General features: G+C 26.3%; 1 protein-coding gene across 1 annotated transcript in view; it reads right to left on the bottom strand.

Annotated features, from left to right (window-relative positions):
* The window catches only part of LOC125816642 (polyol transporter 5-like), a 267,811-nt gene extending 259,577 nt beyond the window's left edge, over window positions 1–8,234 (bottom strand). The window contains exon 1 of the mRNA XM_049496265.1: window positions 7,974–8,234. Within this exon, the coding sequence (XP_049352222.1) occupies window positions 7,974–8,086 (113 nt within the window). The 5' untranslated portion in view covers window positions 8,087–8,234. The remainder of the gene's footprint in view (window positions 1–7,973) is intronic.
* Window positions 8,235–24,668: the final 16,434 nt, after the last annotated feature.

The following is a 24,668-nucleotide window of genomic DNA, read 5'->3' as shown; positions in this document are numbered from 1 at the left end:
AACTTCTTTTAATTTCTAATTCGTTTTTTTTTTCTTCTCTATTCGTGAATGGACTCTTGGTTGACTCTTTTCTTCCTTTCTCAAATGTCCCCTGTTCCTTCTTAGTCTACTGTTAATGTTCAATAATTGTTCGTTTGGTTTTTTTTTTTTGTTGGCGTTCCTTTAGTTGTTGAAGATAAAAAATGTGTTTATTTTGGTCATGATTTAAGCCTGGAATCCTTTAGTACAAAGCTTGGGTTTTCTTATTGTTGGTTTGTTTTTATTCTGAGGAAGATGCGGAATCTCCACTAGTTAGTGTGGAAGTTATATGTCGTGTTCTTTGTCGTCTGTTGGTTGTAGCAGTAAGTTTCTCCATTTTGCAACTCCGCGGTTATTTGTATTAAATTGTGTCTTCATATCATCCAATTTTTAGTCAAAAATGCTTTGACATCTACAGTTGAACTCTTAAAAATATGATGTTCTATAGTTATTATTATTTTTATTTTTATTTTTTCCAAATTTTAGGCTTGCCCCAGCATATTGTTTCCTCTCAGTTCATTGCTTAGTTTTTTTTTTTTTCCTTTTTATTTGTCCTCTTTTAGTCCCTCGTATGGTTCAAGTTTTCTTAAATTGCATTTGCTAGCTCATGTCTTTAAATTAATCTTGCTTCAGTTAAATACATGGTAATTGATCATATTGTGGTGCTCGGCTATTTGGTTTTTTTTTGAGGTAGTATCTCTTGTGGTAAGAATGGTTATCCGTTAAACTATGGGTCTTTAGCATCTGAGTTCGCTCGTCTTTAAATGCTATAATCAATGTACCTATACTACTCTCGCGTGTGTTAAAATTAGATGGATCCTTTTGCTTCTCTTTCGCTTTTAAAGAGAGCACTTGCTAAATTTTTATTCGTTTAGATTGAATTTAGCCTCCAACTCCCCTTATCATTGTTTCATGTTTGTTGAGTTGTAAGAGTGTTGATAGATTAACTCATCATGTTTGAATGTTCATGTAAGTTCACTTAGTTATAGTCATCGTTTTTATTTCGAGTCGTCCATAGCATGTTCGCTTCATTCGTTCTCAATTTGCTAAAAAAAAAAAAAAAAGAAGTTAGTCAGAAACAGTAATCTAAGTTGAAGAATTTGATCACCATGGCTTGCTTTAATTTTCTAATCATTTGCTTGCATTTTGCTCAACTTATGGTTACTGCTGATTATTTGCAGCTTGTTAAGTTGCAAGTTACTGGTCCTCTTTGTCATTTAAAGTCATAAGCTTGATATATTACTATCCTACACTAATATATTTCCTCTTTTCCGTTGTTGGATGTGAATTCCCACCGAGTCCATTGTGGACTCCTTTCCCTCCTCCACTGCATTTCGAAGTAGGCCATAAAGGCCTAAATTCATCTTTTTTTACTCTCGAGTCAAGTGGATAAGATGATGGACAGATTGAAGGTAGCAAACATGGTTGGAAACTAAAATTCCAGATCTTGAAAGTCTGAAAGTGGGCAGTATACAGGTGGTATACAACAATATACGCTGATATACAGGTTCAGTATAACGAATATATGGCCAAAAAACGAGAATTACAGGGCTGAGGCGAAATACAAGGATTCGGAAGCAGGAGATACACGAAAAGAGCCGATATACATACCGATATACACTGATATACATCAGATGTATACCAAAAACGGGTTTTGGTTAAACCCCAAAAAATGCCAACGAAATTGGCCCAAAAGGGGGCCGAATTCAATTTATCCCTTACTCTTTAATTATTTAATTGTGATTACTTATTATTTATTGTTTAATTCTAACTTTAGAATTTTTAATCAACTTAGTTGGATCCCCCAAAAGACGAGCTATTTCTCTGTGTTGTTTTGTTTCTAACAAATCTCTTTTTATCAATTTTTGTATTGTCATTTATAATCTTTAGCCAAAACTTTCTTTTTTCTTTTATTAGTTTAAATTAGTTTTTTTTTTTTTTTTTTTTTTTATAAATCAAAATGACTCAAATAAAAACCAACTCATTTTGTTTCGTTAAAATTCTAATTACTTGTCTCTAATTCAAATATTTCAATTAAGGTCCCATTTTCTTAAAAAAAAAAAAAATGAAAATTACTCTTTGTTTAACTATTTTTCAAGTTAATCTAATAATGTAAAATATGATTACAAATACTTACTTAGTCATTTTCTCAAAAAGGTTAGTCAATTAATTAAAAAATGATTTTTATGCCTTAATTTATTAAATTGGTTTAAATTATTATTTCAAAAATGAATAAAATAAATTCTAATTAATCCTGTTCTATTAATATTCTAATCACTTGATTTTCGAGTCAAATGTTCCATTTCGGATCCTTTTCTCTAAAAAATAGAATAATATAAAATACATCATTCATTTAATTATTTTATCAAAGTTAATCAAATATTGTAAGTTATCTTCTTTTTTTTTATGTTAAATCCTTATTTTCCTAAAGATAGTCAAATATATTTTAGTCAAGTCGTAGGTCAACCGCATGTTAGCGGACACTTCGAATGCTTAAACTCTTCTCGAAGTGTAAATTGAACCCCGAACCCTCTTTGGTATTTTCAAATGATTTTTTCTGTTTAAATCTTTGAAAATTATAAGTTTTCTTAATTTCTTTAAAAAATTAAGTGGCGACTCTTTTCTAAGTATTTTCTCAAATTGTTTTATACTTAGAACATGTCAAAAAGTGATTTTTCTAGAGATAGTCAAATTACGGCATAACACTAATTATGTTTCCATAAATAAAATTTTCCTTATTTTATTCAATTTAAATTGTAAGTAAATTTCATATCAGACAAGTAACAAAGATCTCAAATTTCCGATATGAGATCCACCTAAAACTTAAGCGTAATAAAATGATCATACAAAAATTTCATATATTTTAAGTACGTAATAAATTTTATCATTTTTCTGGAAGAGTATAAACGAATAGCATATAGTAACTTAAATAATTTGACTTTTGACCGCAGTTTGGATAGCCTCCATTTAGGAATCTTAATAATGTTCATAAAAGAATTTTCTCAAAATAAACATGAAGTTAGTCTTCTTATTTTTGGATAAGAGAAAGTAAGTCATGACAAGATACAATATCCACACGTATGAGTTTTACATAATTGAAATTATTTTAAATTGAAAAACAGTTACATAATTGAATTATTTTAAAAAGTTAAAATTATTTCTTCTAGTGATATCTTATATATTGCTATCTATATCCCTTACCCCAAAGCCCCCACAAATTAACAAAAAAGTAACAACAAAAATAATTAAGAATAAAAATCTGATTTTTGCTCGAAGACGATCGTAATATATATATTTATCTCTTCGCCATATAAGTTAAATATTTTTTTATTATTATTAGTAGTACGGAACACACATATAATTCTTAAATTATGAATTTACGGGTATTCTTTTGTTTGATACCAAAATACTAATTTCAATAGAATTCATTAATTTACATTAACATACCTACATAAAAAATGATATTTAACGGTAATTAATTAACGACAATAGCTCAATTACAACTAAATATGTATTTTTAGCGGCAATTAGCACTCTTTGTATCCCTAAAACCTTTAGTGACATTGAATCTAATGACACTTAACTAATGCCGATAAAGACTTTAGTGCCCTTTATTCTAATAAACTCCTAAATCCGCCATTATCTACTTCACTAGGGTGTAAGGTTTTATTATTCATTAGGACCATCCTACTAGTCCTCTCATGTAGTGGGACATATAATAAAATCAGAAAGAAAAAGTCCATGTCTTGAAATTATTTCAGCTATATATATTTAGCGCACAAGTAATTTGGTTCTACAAATTAAAGATTGAAATTAGACCATGGAAAAAATGCATTACCTACATCAAGGCAAGGCTCAAGTTGATACTATGTTTTGTTTAATTCATTTGTTATTTTTTTTTATTTGCTAAAATATTTAATTTATTATTTCTTCCGTCATTTTTACTTGTTCACATACTATAAAAATAAATATTTATTTTTATTTGTCCAGTTTAAGAAAATTAAGAGATAATGTTTTACTTAATTTATAATTATCATAATATATTATTAATTTAAATTAACGATTGTTATATCCCAATGCATTTTTCAAAGCATTAAATTTAATATATTTAATGAGTAATATAAAAAATTTGTCATTTTATTTATTGAGTTCATATGTACTAAGATAATATCGGACAAATAAAAATAAATGTGAGAAGTATATTCAAATGGTGATAAAATAGGCATGTCATTTTAACAATGTATCTTTGAATATGCTTTCTTTTACCCTTTTCCCTTTTATTAATTAGTTTTCTTGAGGGTGTATTAAGTTAAAAATGAATGGAGGGAGTAGTATCGAAAGTAAGTACTTTCTATTTTCCATTCACTTTCCTTTTTAGTCTATCCAAAAAAATGATATAATTTTATATTAAATATCTATTTTATCATTAATGAAATAATTTATATTCACATAAATATATATATATATATATATATCACATATTTTATACCACAAATTTCAAAAGTCATTCTTTCTTTCTTAATTTAGTGTCAAGTCAAATTAACTTATATAAAATGAGATGCAATGAATATTTTTTTATTAGGGTCCCACAAACTAATTATAATTGGTTGAAAAATATAGAGTCCAAATATGAATCAGTTTTGTGAGTCCCACAGAATAATTGTTATTGGTTGGAAATAGAATATAAATTTTGCAAGTTGCACTAGTGGTGCAACTTACAAAAATGACTATATTTATAGGATTATTGAAGTTCAATAACTATAAGTATGTTATTTATAAAAAATAACTATAATTTATATCTTTTCCTAGCTGTATTTCTTTATATGTTTTTATTTTTCTATTTATACACTAATACAGTTTTAATTACAATGAACTAAATAAGGAACATGTATTAATTGTGTAGCATATGAATACATTGAATTCAAATTGGTATATCTATTTATAAGACTTAAAGTATTAATATATCAAGAATACAAGTATTTATAAAAAACGTAATGTATTAATATATCAAACAAGGTAAAGTATGACAATTAACATATGAACACGACAATTTAAAAAATGAACACATTGTTGTTATTCAAAAAATGAATACAATATGGTATATATATGAATACATTGTTGTTAAACAAAAGATGGATACATTGAACAAGATAGAAACAAGAAAAATGGAAAATAATAGAATGTGTAGGTATCTAAAAGTGTGTAAGTATTCGCTTGTATAAAAATTGATAAATACAACAAACGTCAATCTCTTTTTGGTCAAGTTTTTTCTATAATACTTGAGGTTTGGTGTTAATTCATGTATTTGTTTATAAAAATATAGTATTAATGTATTCAATTATACTTGTATTGCCTAATCAATCTTTTAAATTAGATAGATTACTTATGTATCCAGATATACTTGTATGCACAAATCACCATTTCAACTTGTGTTAATATTACAATACAAGTTTCTATATCTATAAGTATTCTACTATAAAAATAGATGAAAATGTAGATGGATACAAATATAATCTTCATAAAAAAAGAGAGAAAAAATCAATTACGTAAAAGATACTTGATGAATTCAAATTACAATCACACAAACCTCAACTCTTTTTGCTCATGTTCTTCCTTTACTACTTTTTTTATAACTATAACCATTGCAATGGATAAAACAAAATAATTCTTCAATCGAACCCCTATAAAAATAGAAGAAAATATAGATGGATACAAATATAATCTTCATAAAAAGAGAAAGAAAAATCAATTCAAAGATACTTGATGAATTCAAATCACAAAAATTGCTCCTAGAATCATCAAAAAGATCATAAATTGGAAGGAATATGGTAGGAAAATTTGAGAATATGTGATATAGTAATATTGATGAAAGAGAAAGTATATATTAATGAGGATAAAAATGAAAAACTGATCACATAAAATGTGCCTAGACATAATTAATTATCCTTGTAATAATAATTTTTCTATTTAATATTTAATAACTTTCTTATTATTTGTATAATTAACTTTGCTATTTATTGTGTAGTTATATCCATATAACATAAAATAATAAATTATAGCTACTTATTTCAAATATATATTGATGTTGTAGTTTTTCCAATGTAACCTAGGACCGAGGTTTACAAGTCTTTGTCATAGACATGCCGAGTCAACAACTTTAATTAATACTAATATACTACTACTACTACTACTCCTACTACAACGAATAAATGATAATAATAATTTCCGTTAGTGGAATATTTTGAAAACGCAAAAGTTACTTCAATAATGTGTTTCAAATTTTCTATCTCAATTTTTGCATCAGTATTGTATTTAACATAGAGTTTAAAAAAAGAAGGGAGACATTTGAAATTGTGTTTTAAAATAAATTTTAGATTTCTATTTGACTATAAATCATTTTACTAAAGATAAAAGAGAAATTTCAAATTAGAGTGTTTTTGACTATGAAAAGATAAAGTTTTTTTAAGACAAACTTAAAAGAAAGAGTGTAACGTAAATTAGAACAAAGGGATTGAAACTACATTCTTTCTTAGTAGACATATATCCACAACTTGTAATGTTCAATTCTTTTGACTAGATCTAGAATCAACATTTATTCATTTGAATTATTAAGAACACGTACAACAAAAACGAAATAAATAAATACAAGAAAAAAACAAAAACAATACAAAATAATACAAATTAATGAAATTCAATGTGCGCGTGTGCGCACACACTTTGATCACATAGAAAACTATTTACTTGCTTTGGTTAACGTCTTGAAGGCAACATTTGGTGCACGAAATAGAGGTGTAATTTCCACGGTGAACGTATCGTATCTCATGAAAAATTCAACCAAAATTAACCTACCCAATAGGTGCACCAAATCTTTGCCTGGACATTGCTTGTTATCTGGTGCTGGATTCTCTGTTTCCCTTCCATTAGACCATAGAACATGTTTCAGCATTTTCTCACCATCATTCATGAACCTATCAGGAACAAACTCATCAGGGTTCGCGAAAATCTTAGGGTCCCTACTAGCCATAGGCTGATATCCAACGACGAATTGTCCTTTATTGATCTTGTAAGATGCATCGTGGCTTTGAACCATGAAGTCTTTCTTCGCCTTACCATACTGTAATGGTACTGGTGGGCGAAGCCTCAATGTCTCGTACACTACGGATTTGACCAAACTCATTTTGTTAATCGCTGATAATGTGATTGCACCACCTTCTTCTTTAATAACGGTCCTTATTTCTTTAGCAAGTTGTGTGTGTAGACTAGCCCCTGCTTCGCCCACAAACCTAATTGAAAACATTAATGAATACTGCTTCCACGTAACATATTCTTATATATTTTAAATCGCGATACTAACCTGAAGAGATGAGGGAAAAAGGCGTTCAAGCCAGCGAACATATTGATCCCCACGAGAAAAAGAATGTTTTGTACAGCTTCTTCTCTTTTGATTCCAAGTCTTTCTGCTTCATCCAATATGGACACAGCAGACTTGCTAAATGCATCAACAAGTTTGTTGTAATCACTTTTTATAAAACCAAATGGTATTAAAAAATTATGGAAGAGCGTATCTTCTATGATGTTAGGAAGTTTCTTAGCGCTCAAGGACGGAATTAGCTGAGGGAAAAGCCATTTACGTAGATGTTCTGGTCCTTGAGCGCCAAGAACTGTATCAGACGGATTAGTCTGATCACAAAGCAAACGAAAAATGAAATTAAACGTCATAGTTGGAAGCAAGGCGTTGAAATCCGATTTCCCTTGTTCAGTAACCTGTTTTTCGAGATTATTAAAAAGATGATCAGATAATGAGTTTTCTGAATAGAGGAATGAATAAGTTATGTCGCTTTGCGAACGCTGATAGAATGTAGCCTTTTAGTGCTGCATGGTTTGGATCTTTCGTATCGATAAACGCAACGGGGCGATAACCACCGTAGTATTCTTTACCAGGCTTAAATGTACCACCAAGAGTGTCAGTTTTATCGATGAGGGAATTATCAAACATGCAAACAAAGCTATTGGCATCTAAAAATGCTACCAATTTGTAGTCATTAGATGTGAATGGACCTGGTGCCATGTTGATTTTGACAACAGTAGATTTGTATTTTTCAGCTTTGTTATGGAACCAAGCATCTTCACCTTGGTTATAGAAATAATCGTATCGATCTTTAATTGCGCTAATTATAGGGAAACCATAGTCCCCTGGAATTTCGCGAATCGGCAGATTTGATGACTCTGTATAAGAAGACATTTTCTTAAGAAGTTTTGGTGTTTGGTTTAGTGAGTTTTATTAACATTGAAGGTGATGTATTTATAGGAATTTTTGAAGAAACAATGTCAAAGGTTAATAGTCCATTTTCAACAGGGAAATCTATTATTCTAATGAGTACAAACAGCAATTTACAGGCGGCTACGAAAACATTGAATTCAAAAGTTTGATCATTCAGAGCAACCACAACAAAACTTATAAGTTGTAATTTTGTACTACATGGGGTTGCATGGTATATCAAGTTGCTTTATGATAATATAATATTTTGATTTCTTGAGTCTAGATAGGCCATAGCATTTAATTTCTCATCATGTGCTTTCTTTTAAAAAAAATAATCTATGATACATTCCGGTTCATTTGTTTTAATTTATATGAAGGTGTTTTATCGGAAACAAATAGTGGAGCAATAAGGATTTTCATTAAGTAGGTTAAAAAATATAAATAAGTATATAAAAAAATAATTGGGACCTTATATATAAAGTGTAACTTTAATTTCTATAAAACGAAATTCGGGTGAACCTTTTCTCTTATCTGACTTCAGCTGTGGACATGGAGTTTAAGAAAAAAAGTGTTTTTGAAACTTATAATTTAATTTATGTGATTCATTAATTATTTTATTACTAAATAGTAAAGTGAAAAGTTTGAAGTTAAATTAAAACACGAGAGGGAGAGTATTTGTATTTTGGAATTAGGGAAACGAAACTTCAACAAATAATTAAATAGCAATTTTCAAATTTTGATTCTAGAAAAGACTATTGAAGGAGCAATACCTACAATATTTAATAAATTTCTGGGTCATAATAGAAAAAATTGCTACGCTAACGTCTTTTTTTTGAATTTTGTATCAGTTCTAATGGATTTTATGTTTCATTTGAATAGTAATTTTTTTAATTTGATATATACTCCGTTCATTTCTAGTTGTTATGTTGCGTTTTTTGATAATTAATTTGACTAATTTCAAAGTTAAATTAGATTACATTAATTCGATATTTTAAACAAAAAATTTAGATATTAAAAAACTCTACAAAAAGTACTATAAATTACAATTTTTTGCATATTAATATGATAAAAAAAATACACAATAAAATGTTAATCACTTTTCTTATGATTTGACTCTCTAAAAAAAAACTATGACAACTAAACATGAACGAGAAAGTATATATATATATTCGTTTTCACCCAATTGTAAAGTTTAAACGTGTTGCAAACGACTCTAGTGCTTTGAGATATTTTTAATTATATTAATTATGGTTCCAAATTTTAATCTTAATTTGACGGACGAAATCATCTACCAAATGAACGAGTATATCTATCCAATAGTCAAGTAGTGTATACTTATTATTCATGCAACACAATTCTTAATTTCATGTGTCTACACATGTTTTGTTTAACTAAATAAACTTTATTAGGCTTGAGTTTGGTTTAATTTTAGATTTTAAAATTGATAGTATTCTAATTGAGTTAGGTTTTATCCCAAAAATTGAAAAAATAATAAACTGAATCGAACCTATAAATTATCTACATATATTTTATTATTACACATGCATAACATATTTTTTCTTATAAATAATTTTCTATATCTTATATATACTTTTTTTTTATCAAAATTTATTTTTTGAAAGCAAAAACGTCCAAGATGAAAGCATTTATCTATTGGTTTCATGTATATGAGAGACTACGATAATTTTTTGTGGAACTAGGAATGTCATTGTCTCTACCTTCTAGGTCAAATGGTGAATTTTGAAACTTTACTCACAATGAATTTAGTAATAGAAAGTTTTGTAATGTTAATCGTTCTAACTATTTTTTGTTTTGAATGAATTGTTGGTTTTTCCCCTTTGAATGAATTTTTTTTAAAAAAATTGTCGACTATTGTTAATAACCGAACCGAAACTGATAACAACTAAATCGATAAACAAGGGCGTAACTACACTACCTTGTTTTGTACATTCAAATAAATTTACAACTGAAAATAGATTTGTTTTGAATCTTTGAATTTGAAATGTATCATATAAATTGAGACGGAATAAAAATAAATTTATAGTTAAAAATAGATTTATTTTGAATCACTAAATTTGAAATGTATCATATAAATTAGGATTGAATAAAATGAATATCTTTTTATTCTTAATACATGAACTCCACAAATAGTACAATATCAAGCAGATCCATATCAGAGACGGCCAACTCATCCAAATACAAATCAGAATGAGTCATTAAAAGCCCTATTTTTCATCTTTGACGGCTAGAAATAAAGATTTGGAATCAGTGAAAATATATGTTATAATATATATATTTTTTTCATTCTTTTTTCATCAATGAAAAAAATACATGGAATAGAGACGGCCTTCAACTCTTCAAAGGCTCTTTGGCAGCTCTCCGTCCACTCCTAAGGACTGTCTATTAAATTTGACCAACCATTAATGAGTAATTCTAATGTAGGAGAATTTAGTCAAAGAATATAAAAATAGTGCTTCAAGATTCATTACATATTCAAGAACTTTTATTTTTCTTGACTCCGTTATTTTGGCACATATACTAGTGGGAACTTTTTAATTTTTTCATATGAAAATATTAAGCACTATTTTTCCCAATAAGAATATCTATAAAAATAGCTATTCGTCTTTTTTCTCTGAAAAAAATAGTAATTTTTTAATAGTGTTGAGACTCTACACTTTTTTTTCTTTAATTAAAAAATAAACACAAATAGCCTAAAATACCTTTGAAGTATTGGAAATGGTATAAAAATGTCCTCCATCCACTTATTGGCTTCAATATACCCTTGTCATCCATCTTTGGGTCCAAAATTGACCACTTATTTAACGGTTTTAAATTTTAACTATTTAAGTATATTTTTTTAAATACGCGGTGCTCAACTATTGGTAATAATTTAATATATTAATATAATTTATAAACCTATCCATTACCCATCCATTACTAATTAAATCTGCTCCAAATCCGACCCAATTTTAGGCCCTTTTTCAAAAACTTTATTTTCGAAATAATGAAATAAAAAAACAATAAGCTATCTTAAACCAAATTAAAATTCCTTTTATTTTCATGTTTAATCAATATCCACGTAATTAATATCATTGTTATTAGCTTCCCAATTAAGTTTATATTTATATTATTTAATAATATTTTAAATATTTATAAAAATTATTGAGTTCAATCGAACATTTAATTAGTACATTGTAGTTCTATATATATCTTTTATGTGCATGTATAATGTAAGTCACGTGTTTGTTTGAGAACGTACAACGAAAGAGAGAGTGGTAGGGTTGCGGTGTTTTTTCTTGAGGGCGTCTTTTTCCATAATTCTCATTTATTTTTTTTGGGATTAAAAATATAATTCCGCAACTTTTAAAATTGTAAAAAGAAAATCCTATTTTTCTTCCTGTTGAACGTAGAAAATGACGACATGGAAATCAAACCTCTATCTTTTTTTATTCATCTTATGATCTATGGTACTTTTTTTTCAATGAACGCGCCTTAAAATATTTATTCACTCTAAAAGTATATGACAAAAAACGAGAAAATAACAAAACACGAGTATTTATACAATAATATATCCAGAAGTTGTCAAAATAAGTTTGCTTTATTTCATAAAGACAAGAAATATGATAATACACGCTGTTGAGGATAAAAAGGAGGAAGAGATGTTTTTCTATTTAAAAGTTTTTGTAATTGACATATTTTTGAAAAATTACATGAAAAATGCATTTTTTTTTATAAAATAAACTATTCTTCAGTGATGTGGGATCATGTATACCATCAGAAAATTAGTTTTTGGGAAAGGAACGATTCAACATAGTTAAATTTAGTTCGTGTTATATTTCTTTTAGATACAATTATTACTAGAGATAAAATAAAAAATGATAATTAATTTTATTTTAAAATTTTAAAATGATAAATAATTCGAGAAAACTATTTTTTTTAAAACGAACTTGAAAGTATTATTTAATAAGCTTATAATTGTTGTTCATGGTGTGATCAATTATTCTTAGTGACAGAAGACAAAAAGCAATAAGGTTTTTCTAGGCACGACATCCCATATACATTTTGCTGTTTTGTTTGTTTTTGTAAAGTATTAATCATTACTCTCTGTTCAGTTTTACTTGTCATGTTTTACTCCAAAGTAGAGCCTAGAAAAGAGACATATCTGGTGGAGGACCATACACACTCTTCCACGACATTGTAGGTGATGTATTTATAGGAATTTTTGAAGAAATAATGTCAAAGGTTAATAGTTATTTTCAACAGGAAATTCTATTATTCTACTCCAATGAGCACAAACAGCAATTTACAGGTGGCTATGAAAACATTGAATTCAAAAGTTTAATCATTCAGAGCAACCAGAACAAAACTTACAAGTTGTAATTTTGTACTACATTGGGTTGCATGGTATATCAAGTTGCTTTATGATAATATAATATTTTGATTCCTTGAGTCTAGATAGGCCATAGCATTTAATTTCTTATCATGTGCTTTCTTTTTAAAAAAATAATCAATGGTACATTCTGGTTCATTTGTTTTAATTTATATGAAGGTGTTTTACCGGATATAAATAGTGGAGCAATAAGGATTTTCATTAAGTAGGTTAAAAAATATAAATAAGTATATAAAAAAATAATTGGGACCTTATATATAAAGTGTAACTTTAATTTTTATAGAAGGAAATTCGGGTGAACCTTTTCTCTTATCTGACTTCAGCTGTGGACATGGAATTTAAGAAAAAAAGTGTTTTGAAACTTATAATTTACTTTATGTGATTTATTATTTATTTTATTACTAAAGAGTAAAGTGAAAAGTTTGAAGTTAAATCAAAACACAACAGGGAGAGTATTTGTATTTTGGAATTAGGGAAACGAAACTTCAACAAATAATTAAATAGCAATTTTCAAATTTTGATTCTAGAAAAGACTATTGAAGGAGCAATACCTACAATATTTTATAAATTTCTGGGTCATAATAGAAAAAATTGCTACGCTAACGTCTTTTTTTGAATTTTGTATCAGTTCTAATGGATTTTATGTTTCATTTGAATAGTATTTTTTTTAATTTGATATATACTCCGTTCATTTTTAGTTGTTATGTTGCATTTTTCGAAATCAATTTGACTAATTTTAAAGTTAAATTAGATTACATTAATTCGATATTTTAAATAAAAAAATTAGATATTAAAAAACTCTACAAAAAGTACTATAAATTACAATTTTTTGCATATTAATATGATAAAAAAAAATACATAATAAAATGTTAATCAAAGTTCTTATGATTTGACTCTCTAAAAAAAACTATGACAACTAAACATGAACGAGAAAGTATATATATATTCGTTTTCACCCAATTGTAAAGTTTAAACGTGCTGCAAACGACTCTAGTGCTTTGAGATATTTTTAATTATATTAATTAGGGTTCCAAATTTTAATCTTAATTTGACGGACGAAATCATCTACCAAAAGAACAAGTATATATATATATCCAATAGTCAACAAGTAGTATATATTAATTATTCATGCAACACAATCCATGTCGTTGTCTTTCTTTCATGTGTCTACACATGTTTTGTTTAACTAAATAAACTTTATTAGGCTTGAGTTTGGTTTAATTTTAGATTTTAAAAATCGATAGTATTCGAACTGAGTTAAGTTTTATTCCAAAAATTGAAAAAATAATAAACTGAATCGAATTTATAAATTATCTATATATATTTTATTATTACACGTGCATAACATATTTTTTCTTATAAATAATTTTCTATATCTTATATATACGTTTTTATCAAAATTTATTTTTGAAAGCAAAAACGTCCAAGATGAAAACATTTATCTATTGGTTTCATGTATATGAGTAACTATGATAATTTTTTGTGGAACTAGAAATGTATTGTTTCTACCTTCTAGGTCAAATGGTGAATTTTGAAACTTTACTCACAATGAATTTAGTAATAGAAAATTTTGTAATGTTAGTCGTTCTAACTATTTTTCGTTTTGAATGAATTGTTGTTTTTTTCTCCCTTTGAATGAATTTTTTTTTAAAAAAATTGTCGACTATTGTTAATAATAGAACCGAAACCGATAACAATCAAATCGATAAACAAGAACATAACTACACTACCTTGTTTTGTACATTCAAATAGCTTTACAGCTGAAAATAGATTTGTTTTGAATCTTTAAATTTGAAATGTATCGTATAAATTAAGAGAGAATAAAAATAAATTTACAGTTAAAAATAAATTTATTTTGAATCTCTAAATTTAAAATGTATCATATAAATTAGGACAGAATAAAATGAATATCTTTTTATTTACATACACATTCTCCACAAATAGTACAATATCAGAGACGGCCAACTCATCCAAATACAAATCAGAATGAATCATTAAAAGCCCTATTTTTCATATTTGACGGCTAGAAATAAAGATTTGGAATCAGTGAAATATATGTTATAAAATATATATATTTTTTCACGTTTTTCATCAATGGAAAAAATACATGGAATAGAGGCGGCCTTCAACTCTTCGAAGGCACTTTGGCAGCTCTCCGTCCACTCCCAAGGACGGTTTATCAAATTTGATCAATCATTAATGAGTAATTCTAATATAGATAAATTTGATCAGAAAAATGTAAAGTTAGTACTTCAAGATTCATTACTTGTTCAAGAACTTTTATTCTTCTTGGCATCTGTTATTTTGACACATATACTAGTGAGAATTTTTTAATTTTTTCATATGAAAATATTAAGAACTATTTTTTCCCAATAAGAATATCTATAAAAAAACTATTCAACCTTTTTCTCTGAAAAAAATAGTAATTTTTTAATAGTGTTGAGACTCTATACTTTTTAAAAAAAAATACCTTCGAAGTATTGGAAATGGTACAAAAATGTCCTCCATCCACCTGTTGGCTCCAACCCTTGTCATCCATCTTTGGGTCCAAAATTAACCACTTATTTAACAATTTTAAATTTTAACTATTTAAGTATTTTTTTAAATACGCGACGCTCAACTATTGGTTATAATTTAATATATTAATATAATTTATAAACCTATCCATTACCCACCCATTACTAATTAAACCCGCTCCAAATCCGACACAATATTAGGCCCTTTTCTGAAAACTTTATTTTCGAAAAAATGAAATAAAAAAAACAATAAACTCTAGGGTGTGCGTTCGGTTTTTCGGTTTGATTTTGCACTATTTGATTTAGATTTTTTGGTTTTTGATTTTGTAAAAGTATAACTCAATCTTATCCAAAATAAATTTGATTAAATTTGGTTTTCCTCTATTCGGTTCGATTTTTTTCGGTTTGGATATTCGATTATGTCAATAATAAATAACATAACCAAAGTAATAATATTGAATCTCTTAAATATATTTCTAATATAAATCACAAGTAAAAATTAAAACACAATACTTATAAGTATACTTATTATAGATGTTCAAATATAAAGTATAAATGTAATCATCATGAAAGACAATAACCAAAAAAGGACAAAAGTGGTTAACTCCAACTTAATTCTAAACCTAGCATTATATATGTATATAATTCAATTTTTATTTTTTAAAATCTGAAACCAAACCATAAAACAAAACAGAGTAATTTATTAATCCAAAATCAATCCAAAAAACCCAAAAACCAATCCAAATAAAAATTCAGTTTGATTTGATTTGGTTATTCAGTTTAATCCGAATAGTGCACACCCCTAGACTCGACCCACTCATTTATCATACCTACATATAAGCTAATATGTTTGCAATATGTATTAATTAAGCGGATAATAGAATACTGGACAAATGAACGTCTAGATGAGGTTGAAACTTGTAGGAAACATTTTACATTGTATTTAGAAAAAAAAAATGTAGGAAATTTTAGGGGGAAAAAACTACTTTATAGAATCAAGTTTAGAGGGAAATAAGACTATACTAGTTTCTCGACATGTGCCCATACAAGTAGTTCATACAAAATAAATTATATCAAAAATTCATTGTAATGAATAATAGAATGAAATGAAAAAGTACAAGTTAAAATAGATGAATAGTTAGCTTATATTCAAATGACTTCTTCGTTGAACAATATTAGATGATTAAATATTATTTTAAACTACAAAATTAAATAACTAAATTTATCTAGATAGGTAAAATGTATAATGAATTATATTTTGAGCAATATTTAATGTATTGATATATTACGTGATACTCATTCATAAGTAATGTTCTTGATGTGTATTCCATTTGTTGTTTTGATTACCGATTTCACTAGTTAGAGTAGTTTCATTCATCCACTTTAATTATATAATTAGGAAAACATTAATAAACATATATCACCAAAATATTATATATGAATACCTATTCTTTTTCATTTATCCATTTTTTTTTACCAACTTCATTAAATTTAAGATATCAAAAATTAAAGTTTCAAACAACTTCAAGCTAAGCAAAGACTCAAAGCTAATGGTAAAGGTATGACATATAAGAGGACCAAAAGTCAATCTCTAACACATCTATGTCAATACATCAGTTTAATTTTAACTCATATAAGAAACATTGATAATTTATAAAACTTAAAACTCATAAAATATTATGTAAACAAGAATAATATATTTTTACAAACACGTTCACAGAAAATAACAAAGCTGAAAAATGAACTTACTCTTTAAAATCTTTCCTCTAATGCTTCCCCTAATGGAGAGAGTTGTACATATTCTTGGTTTATGAATTCATTTATATAAGTTGATCATTGAGCATAATTTAATGTAATAGATAAGATAATTCATTATCAATTAAGTTAGGTAACTAAAGAAAATCATAAGTTTTATTGTTGGAGACGAAAAGACTTAAACTATGATACAATGTTCTTTAATTTCCAACTTCCAAACAACAGCTAAGTACAACCATTGTTATGAGATTCATACATTGTAAGTACAAAAAAACTAAGAAAAAGAATAAACGAAAATTACACAAGAAAATATTTTGTTGAGAAAACATTGTATTCTAAATTACTACATATTAAGATAATATGCTATAATAAGTACTTGATAGATGACAAAATATAACATGTAGAAGCTTCAATCAAACTAATAAATGTTGGAATGTGAAAAGGTTGTATTATAATTAATATTGAGGAAATTTGCTACTATAATAATTACTGGCAGATGAACCATCTATTGCTTATCAGGTTCAATGCATATGATTATTAATAAGTTTTATATTTTAGAATTATAATTGCTGGACTTTTAATGTTATCTTTATATAATTAAAATATTATTATTTATTAAGATATTTGATTAAATTTATATTTAGTGTAGGAATAAAATGGTAACTCAACTTTTCATTTTGGAGGTTCCCACTTATAATAATACTAGAAAGCAATGGCCCGTGCCAGCACGGGCCCAGTATTATTAAGTATTATTATTATTATTTTGTTAAGTTTGTTTTTACGTGAAATTGGAAAAAAGAAATTTGATGGATCTAAGGTGGTGTTCGTTATGTAAAATGTTAATTTTTCTATATTTGATCAGTTAAAATCTTTGCAATATATTTTCTCTAGAAAATAATTTTTTATCCTTTTAAAATGAGGAAATGATTTCTATAATAGACGTATGAAAAATAAAAGTTACACATAATATTCTACATTGATAATGTCTTCCTCCGTTTTCAACCACACCTCATCTTTACCCCATAATATGGAGCTCCTCCCATCTTCATCTCCACCACCACATACATCCCTACCCTCTACCTTCACCTCTTATAGTATTTGTCTAAATTATATAAAAATGCTTTTAGGATCATAATTTTTGTCAACCTATCAAAAACAAGAAAATAAATAAGAAACATATTTATTTTCCTACAAATCATTCCAAATTTTTTTTTTAATCTTAACAAACACATCCTAAGTAATTATTAATCATATACTCATTGTATTGAATACGCTCTCGATCCATGAATAGATGTTGATTGTCAAATAATAAATTATTATACTCATAGAAACATTATACCATTAGATACTGAAAGCGACACTTTATACACATATAGAGTATTACTATTATATATTAGCGAAAGATGATACTTTTTTTTTCAATAGTCATCAAGGTTCTTATTTTTAGTTTTTTTACCAAAAACATATTACGAAATAATTTTATTAATTATATTTTAAAATTTATTATTGATATATCATTGTTAAAATAACAATTAGGATAAAAATAAAGAAAATGTGCATACTCTACTAATTAATTTAATTTTAGACTCTCAATTATATAGGAGTGGCCCCGTGACACAGGCCCAATGTTATAAAAAATTGAAATTGTTAATATATATCTTTGTTAAAACAACAAATATTAAGATAAATATGTATATTTATTTATTTTTCAAATAAAAATGAAGAACTGTTAATATCCTAATTAAAGTCTAAACTCTTAATTATTTAAGGAATATAGCAAGAGTAAGATATTTTTCAACCTTGTCATGGTAAAAGCTGAATTTATTATCCTTTTCATTTAATTTTATATGATATTATTTTTTCTATAAAATCATTATATATGTTTTAATAATTTAAATTTCAAAAACATTATAATTTAATTTTAAAGATTTTATTTTATCAAAATCTTGTACATTGAAATATATAGTTATGAACCCGACTTAATAAATATATCTTTAAATTTCGTTTTACTTGGTCCATATTGACTTGACATAACTCATAAGAAATTTATTTATCATATATTAATTTTATTAAATATGCATTGAAAGTTAAATTTGACTATTAGTATTTAATATAGTTACTTAATCATAAAGTCAATATTAAGAAAAAATAAATAAATTTCTCTTAATTTGGTAAAATAAAAATAAAATTTGGTATAAGATCATTTTTGTAAATGACCTAATTATATTAAATTTAAGGAATACTAAATTTAACAGATAATAATCTGAGTTTTCAAATGAAAGATATAATGATGAAATTATTTACTTTTCATGTGATTCAAATGAGAAATTATATGGAAGACATTAGAATAACCATTTTCATTAGAAAAAAAAAAAGAGTTGAGCATCTTGTACATTTGTCGAGTTAGAAAGTTCAATGCTCTATAAATTTAATGCATTTCAATACTGGGTAAGGCATAATGTATAATTTAATTGAAAAGAGTGATTAAAAAAAAAATTATTGATACAGTCCACATGACAAAATAGAAATAACAATTTTTTTTCAAGCAAGCTGATATTAAAAAATATTTTAAAAAATATAATACCCATAATCTATTCATTTAACGATGAAAAACTAACATGTTGAAACTATTATTATACATTATAGGATAAATTATCTATATACACACCTTTTGTTTCCATAATTCCCATTATTCCCTATTAGTTCTAAAATTCTCCAAAATACCTTATTTTATTCCCAAACCTCCAAAAGTTGGATACATTAATTCTAACTCCCAAAATCAACGTTATTCCTTCCTTATTTCACTCCATAAATCTCTCCTTATTTTTAGTCACACAATCTTAGTAGTTATTTTCTCATTCACGTTTGAAATTCAAAATCAATCTCTTTTCAAGTAGATTAAGGATATTTTTAGACAAAAAAAAATAGAAAAAGATATTTATAGATCTTTTGCCCGTTTTTAAAAATACACCAAAATTTATAATTAAATAAAATAAGTGAACTTCCAAATTTATACACTACAACGTATATTAGAAAAAATGTTATAGTAGTAATTATTATTTGGTAATAACTCACAAGTTTGATTTTGGTAATGTCATATCATAAAAGGATGCTTTCTTGAGTTACAAAACTTTTGTCCATCGTTAAAATAAAAATAAAAATTTGATAATAATCTTTGTAAATTTTTCATAATTTGAGTTGGTTATGGACTCTAACAACTAATTCCTCATTGAAGCTGATTAGGATTCTTGTATTATTATTTAAACTTTTCATTGTCTCATAATAATATTAGTTTCAATTTTACCAAAGTTTCATACCGTCTAATATTTTCCTCTGTTTTCTGATGTTTCTTATAATTATATTTCTATGTATCAATCACAAACAATCAAATAGCTAACCTATATATAATATAAGATACAAATATAAATATAATCTGATACATACCCTCATTCTTGAACATTTTGATGCTTTTATAACAAATTAAATGTATAATGTATCATCTATAAAGTGTAGTATTTCACAAGCACAACAAGATACAAAAATAGTAATGTATCATGCTAGACATTTGGTCATGATACAATAATTTAAATTAATACTACATGTATATGATATATAATAATTATCACACAGTAATGTGTCAAACTCTAACCAAACACTTTACGTGCAAAATTTACTTATTTAATGTATCTAATTAATAGGAATACAATACTTATCAATTTATACAAGATTCATAAATACTAATGTATCACGATTGATATAGTCTTCTCAAAAACACAAATAAAAATTAAATTAACTACATGTATCTGATACTTAATAGTTAATCACTACCACACAATAATATATCGATCTAACAACAAAACCTTATGGACAACCTTTACTTTAATGTATCAAATAGGATTACAATACTTGGAACTTCTTCAAACCCCTAACAAAGATAATAACAAGACTAACGAAGATATTCATAATACATCTTCTCAAAAAATTTGATAATTTTGAATAACAAATGAAAGTTTCTTCAATGAACTAAGAGAAGAATTTTGAATCTCAAAATTTTCAACAATTTTGAATCAAAATTGAAAGAATCTTCGATGAACTGGAAGATTCACAAATAAAATCGTTTGTCCAACAACAATTCCATCAGTTTTGTATCCTTCATAACTCACCTCGCTACTCAAATTCCTGAATGTCTTAACAAAATTGATATATTCATCTTGTGTCAGCCACTTTGATCGAATATTTTGGATATGTTACGATTTCTAATAGATGGAGGAGATGAAAATTTTGTATCAGCCACTTTGGTCGAACACTTTAGATCTGTTACGATTTCTGATAGATGGAGAAGATGAAAATCTTATATCAATCACTTTGATCGAATAATTTGGATCTGTTACGATATCTGATAGATGGAGGAGATGAAAATCTGGTATCAACCACTTTGGTCAAATACTTTGGATCTGTTACGATTCTTGATAAATGAAGGAGATGAAAGTTTGAATTTTCAATTCTTTGAAGTTGTTACAATTTGAATAGATTGACATCAATCTGTAGCGTGATTTTGGGGATTAGAATTAATTTTACATTTAGGTTCCATATTAAGTGCAACTGACTAGGTTTGTAGTGTATCATGGGTGATGTATCCGGATAAATCTTATGTATCCGGATGGATGATTCTTTAAGGGATTTTTGTAAATTAGAAAAGAGTAGGGATATGATGTATTTTAGATCTTACACTATGGGATTTATGTAAGTGATACTTAATTATATTGCAAAGTTTTGAATTAACTATTAGTATTTCAGATAATTACTTGAAAATAATTAATTTTCTTAATTTATCACAATAACAAGTGATATAAAAGAAAATATTTTTAATATAAGAGCTAATAACATGTATTACTTTATTTATTTATTCATTTTTACTTGTTATATTTGAATTTGACACACCAATTTAGAAAATAATAATTGATATAACTATTTACCATACTATTTTTATTGATTGATCTTTAATAGTATTAGATCTTGAAAAATAATTTGAGAAATAATAAGTGATTAATGTTGAAAGCAAAATATGGATTAAAAAAAATCATATTTCTTAAAATGTGAAACTGAATAGATAAAAAAAAAACTCTTAAATAACAGACAAATAAAATTAAATAAGGAGAATATTTATTTATGACAGTAAAAAAGTAATAAGTACTTAATATTCAGCGGACCCATGTCTTATGACATTAATGAAAAAACAAAAAAGTAGGACCCATCATATTCTTTAATGGCAAGCATGATTTGTAAATAAATAGAAAAAGATGGACTTTTTAAAGAGCTTTTGCTGAGGTCCAAATAACAAAGCAAGAAGTACAAATTTTCTAAGCAAGTTTATCTTGCAATTTTGTTGCGTCCCTTCTAAATAAGCAAGGGGCAATGACCAAATTGCCCTGAAGCTTTCTAAATATGGCAAAAAACAGTCATGTTGAAAGTGTCTCAAACTCTCTCTTCTAATATATTAAAATATAATATATGAATGAAATCTTTCTAAATCAAGCTAAAAACTCAACTATTTATTCACTCTAAAAGTACATGATAAAAACGAGAAAATAACAGAACACGATTATTTATACAATAATATATCCAGAAGTTGTCAAAATAAGTTTGCTTTATTTCATAAAGACAAGAAATGTGATAATATATGATGTTGAGGATAAAAAGAACGAAGAGATGTTTTTCGACTTAAAAGTCTTTGTAATTGACATATTTTTGAAAAATTACATGAAAAATGTATTATTTTTATAAAATAAACTATGCTTCAGTGATGTGGGATCATGTATACCATCAGAAAATTAGTTTTTTGGGAAAAGGACCAAAATATCTTTGAACGATTCAACATAGTTAAATTACTAGAGATAAAATAAAAAATGATAATTAATTTTATTTTAAAATTTTAAAATGATAAATAATTCGCGAAAACTGTTTTTTTTTAAAAACGAACTTGAAAGTATTATTTAATATGGTTGTAATTGTTGTTCATGGTGTGATCAATTATTTTTTGTGATAGAAGGCAAAAAGCAATAAGTTTTTTCTAGGCACGACATCCCATATACATTTTGCTGTTTTGTTCGTTTTTGTAAAGCATTATTCATTACTCTCCATTCAGTTTTATTTGTCACGTTTCACTTCACAAAAATTAATTTAATCAATCTTTGAAGCTATACTAAATTAGAATAGAAAAATATTTTAAATGTTGAAAATTGTAAGAAAAATACTATAAGGTGTAATCCTTCTTATTTAATATAATGAAAAAAATAAATTTACAATACTGATCATAATAAGTAAACTTTTCTTTGAATTATTTGTGTGACATTAATATATTATTTGGACGTTCCTCTTTTGGTAAAAAGGAGAAGCCCAAAATCAATAATTCGAAATAATCAAATAGATTAATTTTACTACAAACTTAAAACAAATAGATCTTATCCACTTTACTTGATTTGAAGGGTGATTTAATAAATTAGAAATTGAAATCCAAACTGTATGATGCTGGCCTAATCCCTTTACTTTCAATAACGTAGACAAAATAGTAGGTATCGAGTTCATCTGAATCCTTTACTTGAACATATAAAAATGTTATAACTAGTCTATATGAACACATAAATTTAGAAATATAATAAGTTTAATGCAAGAACTGAACCCGTAAAACTTAAATCCTAGATCCTTATTGACGGGGGTTTAAATTTGGTTTTATGTATGAATAAATTATAGTCGTTGAGTTTTATTTTGCTGAAAATCTGAAAGAATTATTGAACTTTAGTGGACTAATAGTTTCTAGAGGGAATCTTTTCCCTACATTAGTATGTTTTATGTGCATGTATCCCCTTTGGTTTGTTTGAATATGTTCACTATACGTAATTAGGGGTGTGCAATCGGTTTTTCGATTTAGTTTTGTACTATTTGGTTTGGATTTTTTGATTTTTGTTTTTGTAAAAGTATAACCCAATCTGATCCAAAATAAATTTTGTTTGGTTTGATTTTCCTCTATTCAATTCGGCTTTTTTCGGTTTGGATATTCGATTATGTCAATAATTAAAATATAAATGTATAATCATCATGAAGGGCAATAACCAAAAAAGGACAAAAGTGGTTAACTCCAACTTAATTCTAAACCTAAGCAATATATATATATATATATATATATATGATTGAAATCTTTCTAAATCAAGCTAAAAACTCAAATATTTATTCACTCTAAAAGTACATTACAAAAAACGAGAAAATAACAAAACACGATTATTTATACAATAATATATCCAGAAGTTGTCAAAATAAGTTTGCTTTATTTCATAAAGACAAGAAATATGATAATATAGGATGTTGAGGATAAAAAGGACGAAGAGATGTTTTTCTACTTAAAAGTCTTTGTAATTGACATATTTTTGAAAAATTACATGAAAAATGCATTATTTTTATAAAATAAACTATGCTTCAGTGATGTGGGATCATGTATACCATCAGAAAATTAGTTTTTGGGAAAAGGACCAAAATATCTTTGAACGATTCAACATAATTAAATTTAATTCATGTTATATTTCTTTTAGATACAATTATTACTAGAGATAAAATAAAAAATGATAATTGATTTTTTTAAAAAAATTTTAAAATGATAAATAATTCGAGAAAACTATTTTTTTCTAAAACGAACTTGAAAGTATTATTTAATATGCTTATAATTGTTGTTCATGCT

The sequence above is a fragment of the Solanum verrucosum genome, unplaced genomic scaffold (assembly GCF_900185275.1).
Source record: "Solanum verrucosum unplaced genomic scaffold, falcon-dt-bn FXZP01000261.1, whole genome shotgun sequence".
NCBI classification, from domain to species: Eukaryota; Viridiplantae; Streptophyta; class Magnoliopsida; order Solanales; family Solanaceae; genus Solanum; species Solanum verrucosum.
The sequence above is the reverse complement of the archived record's forward strand: the minus strand, read 5'-3'. Positions and strand labels throughout refer to the sequence as shown.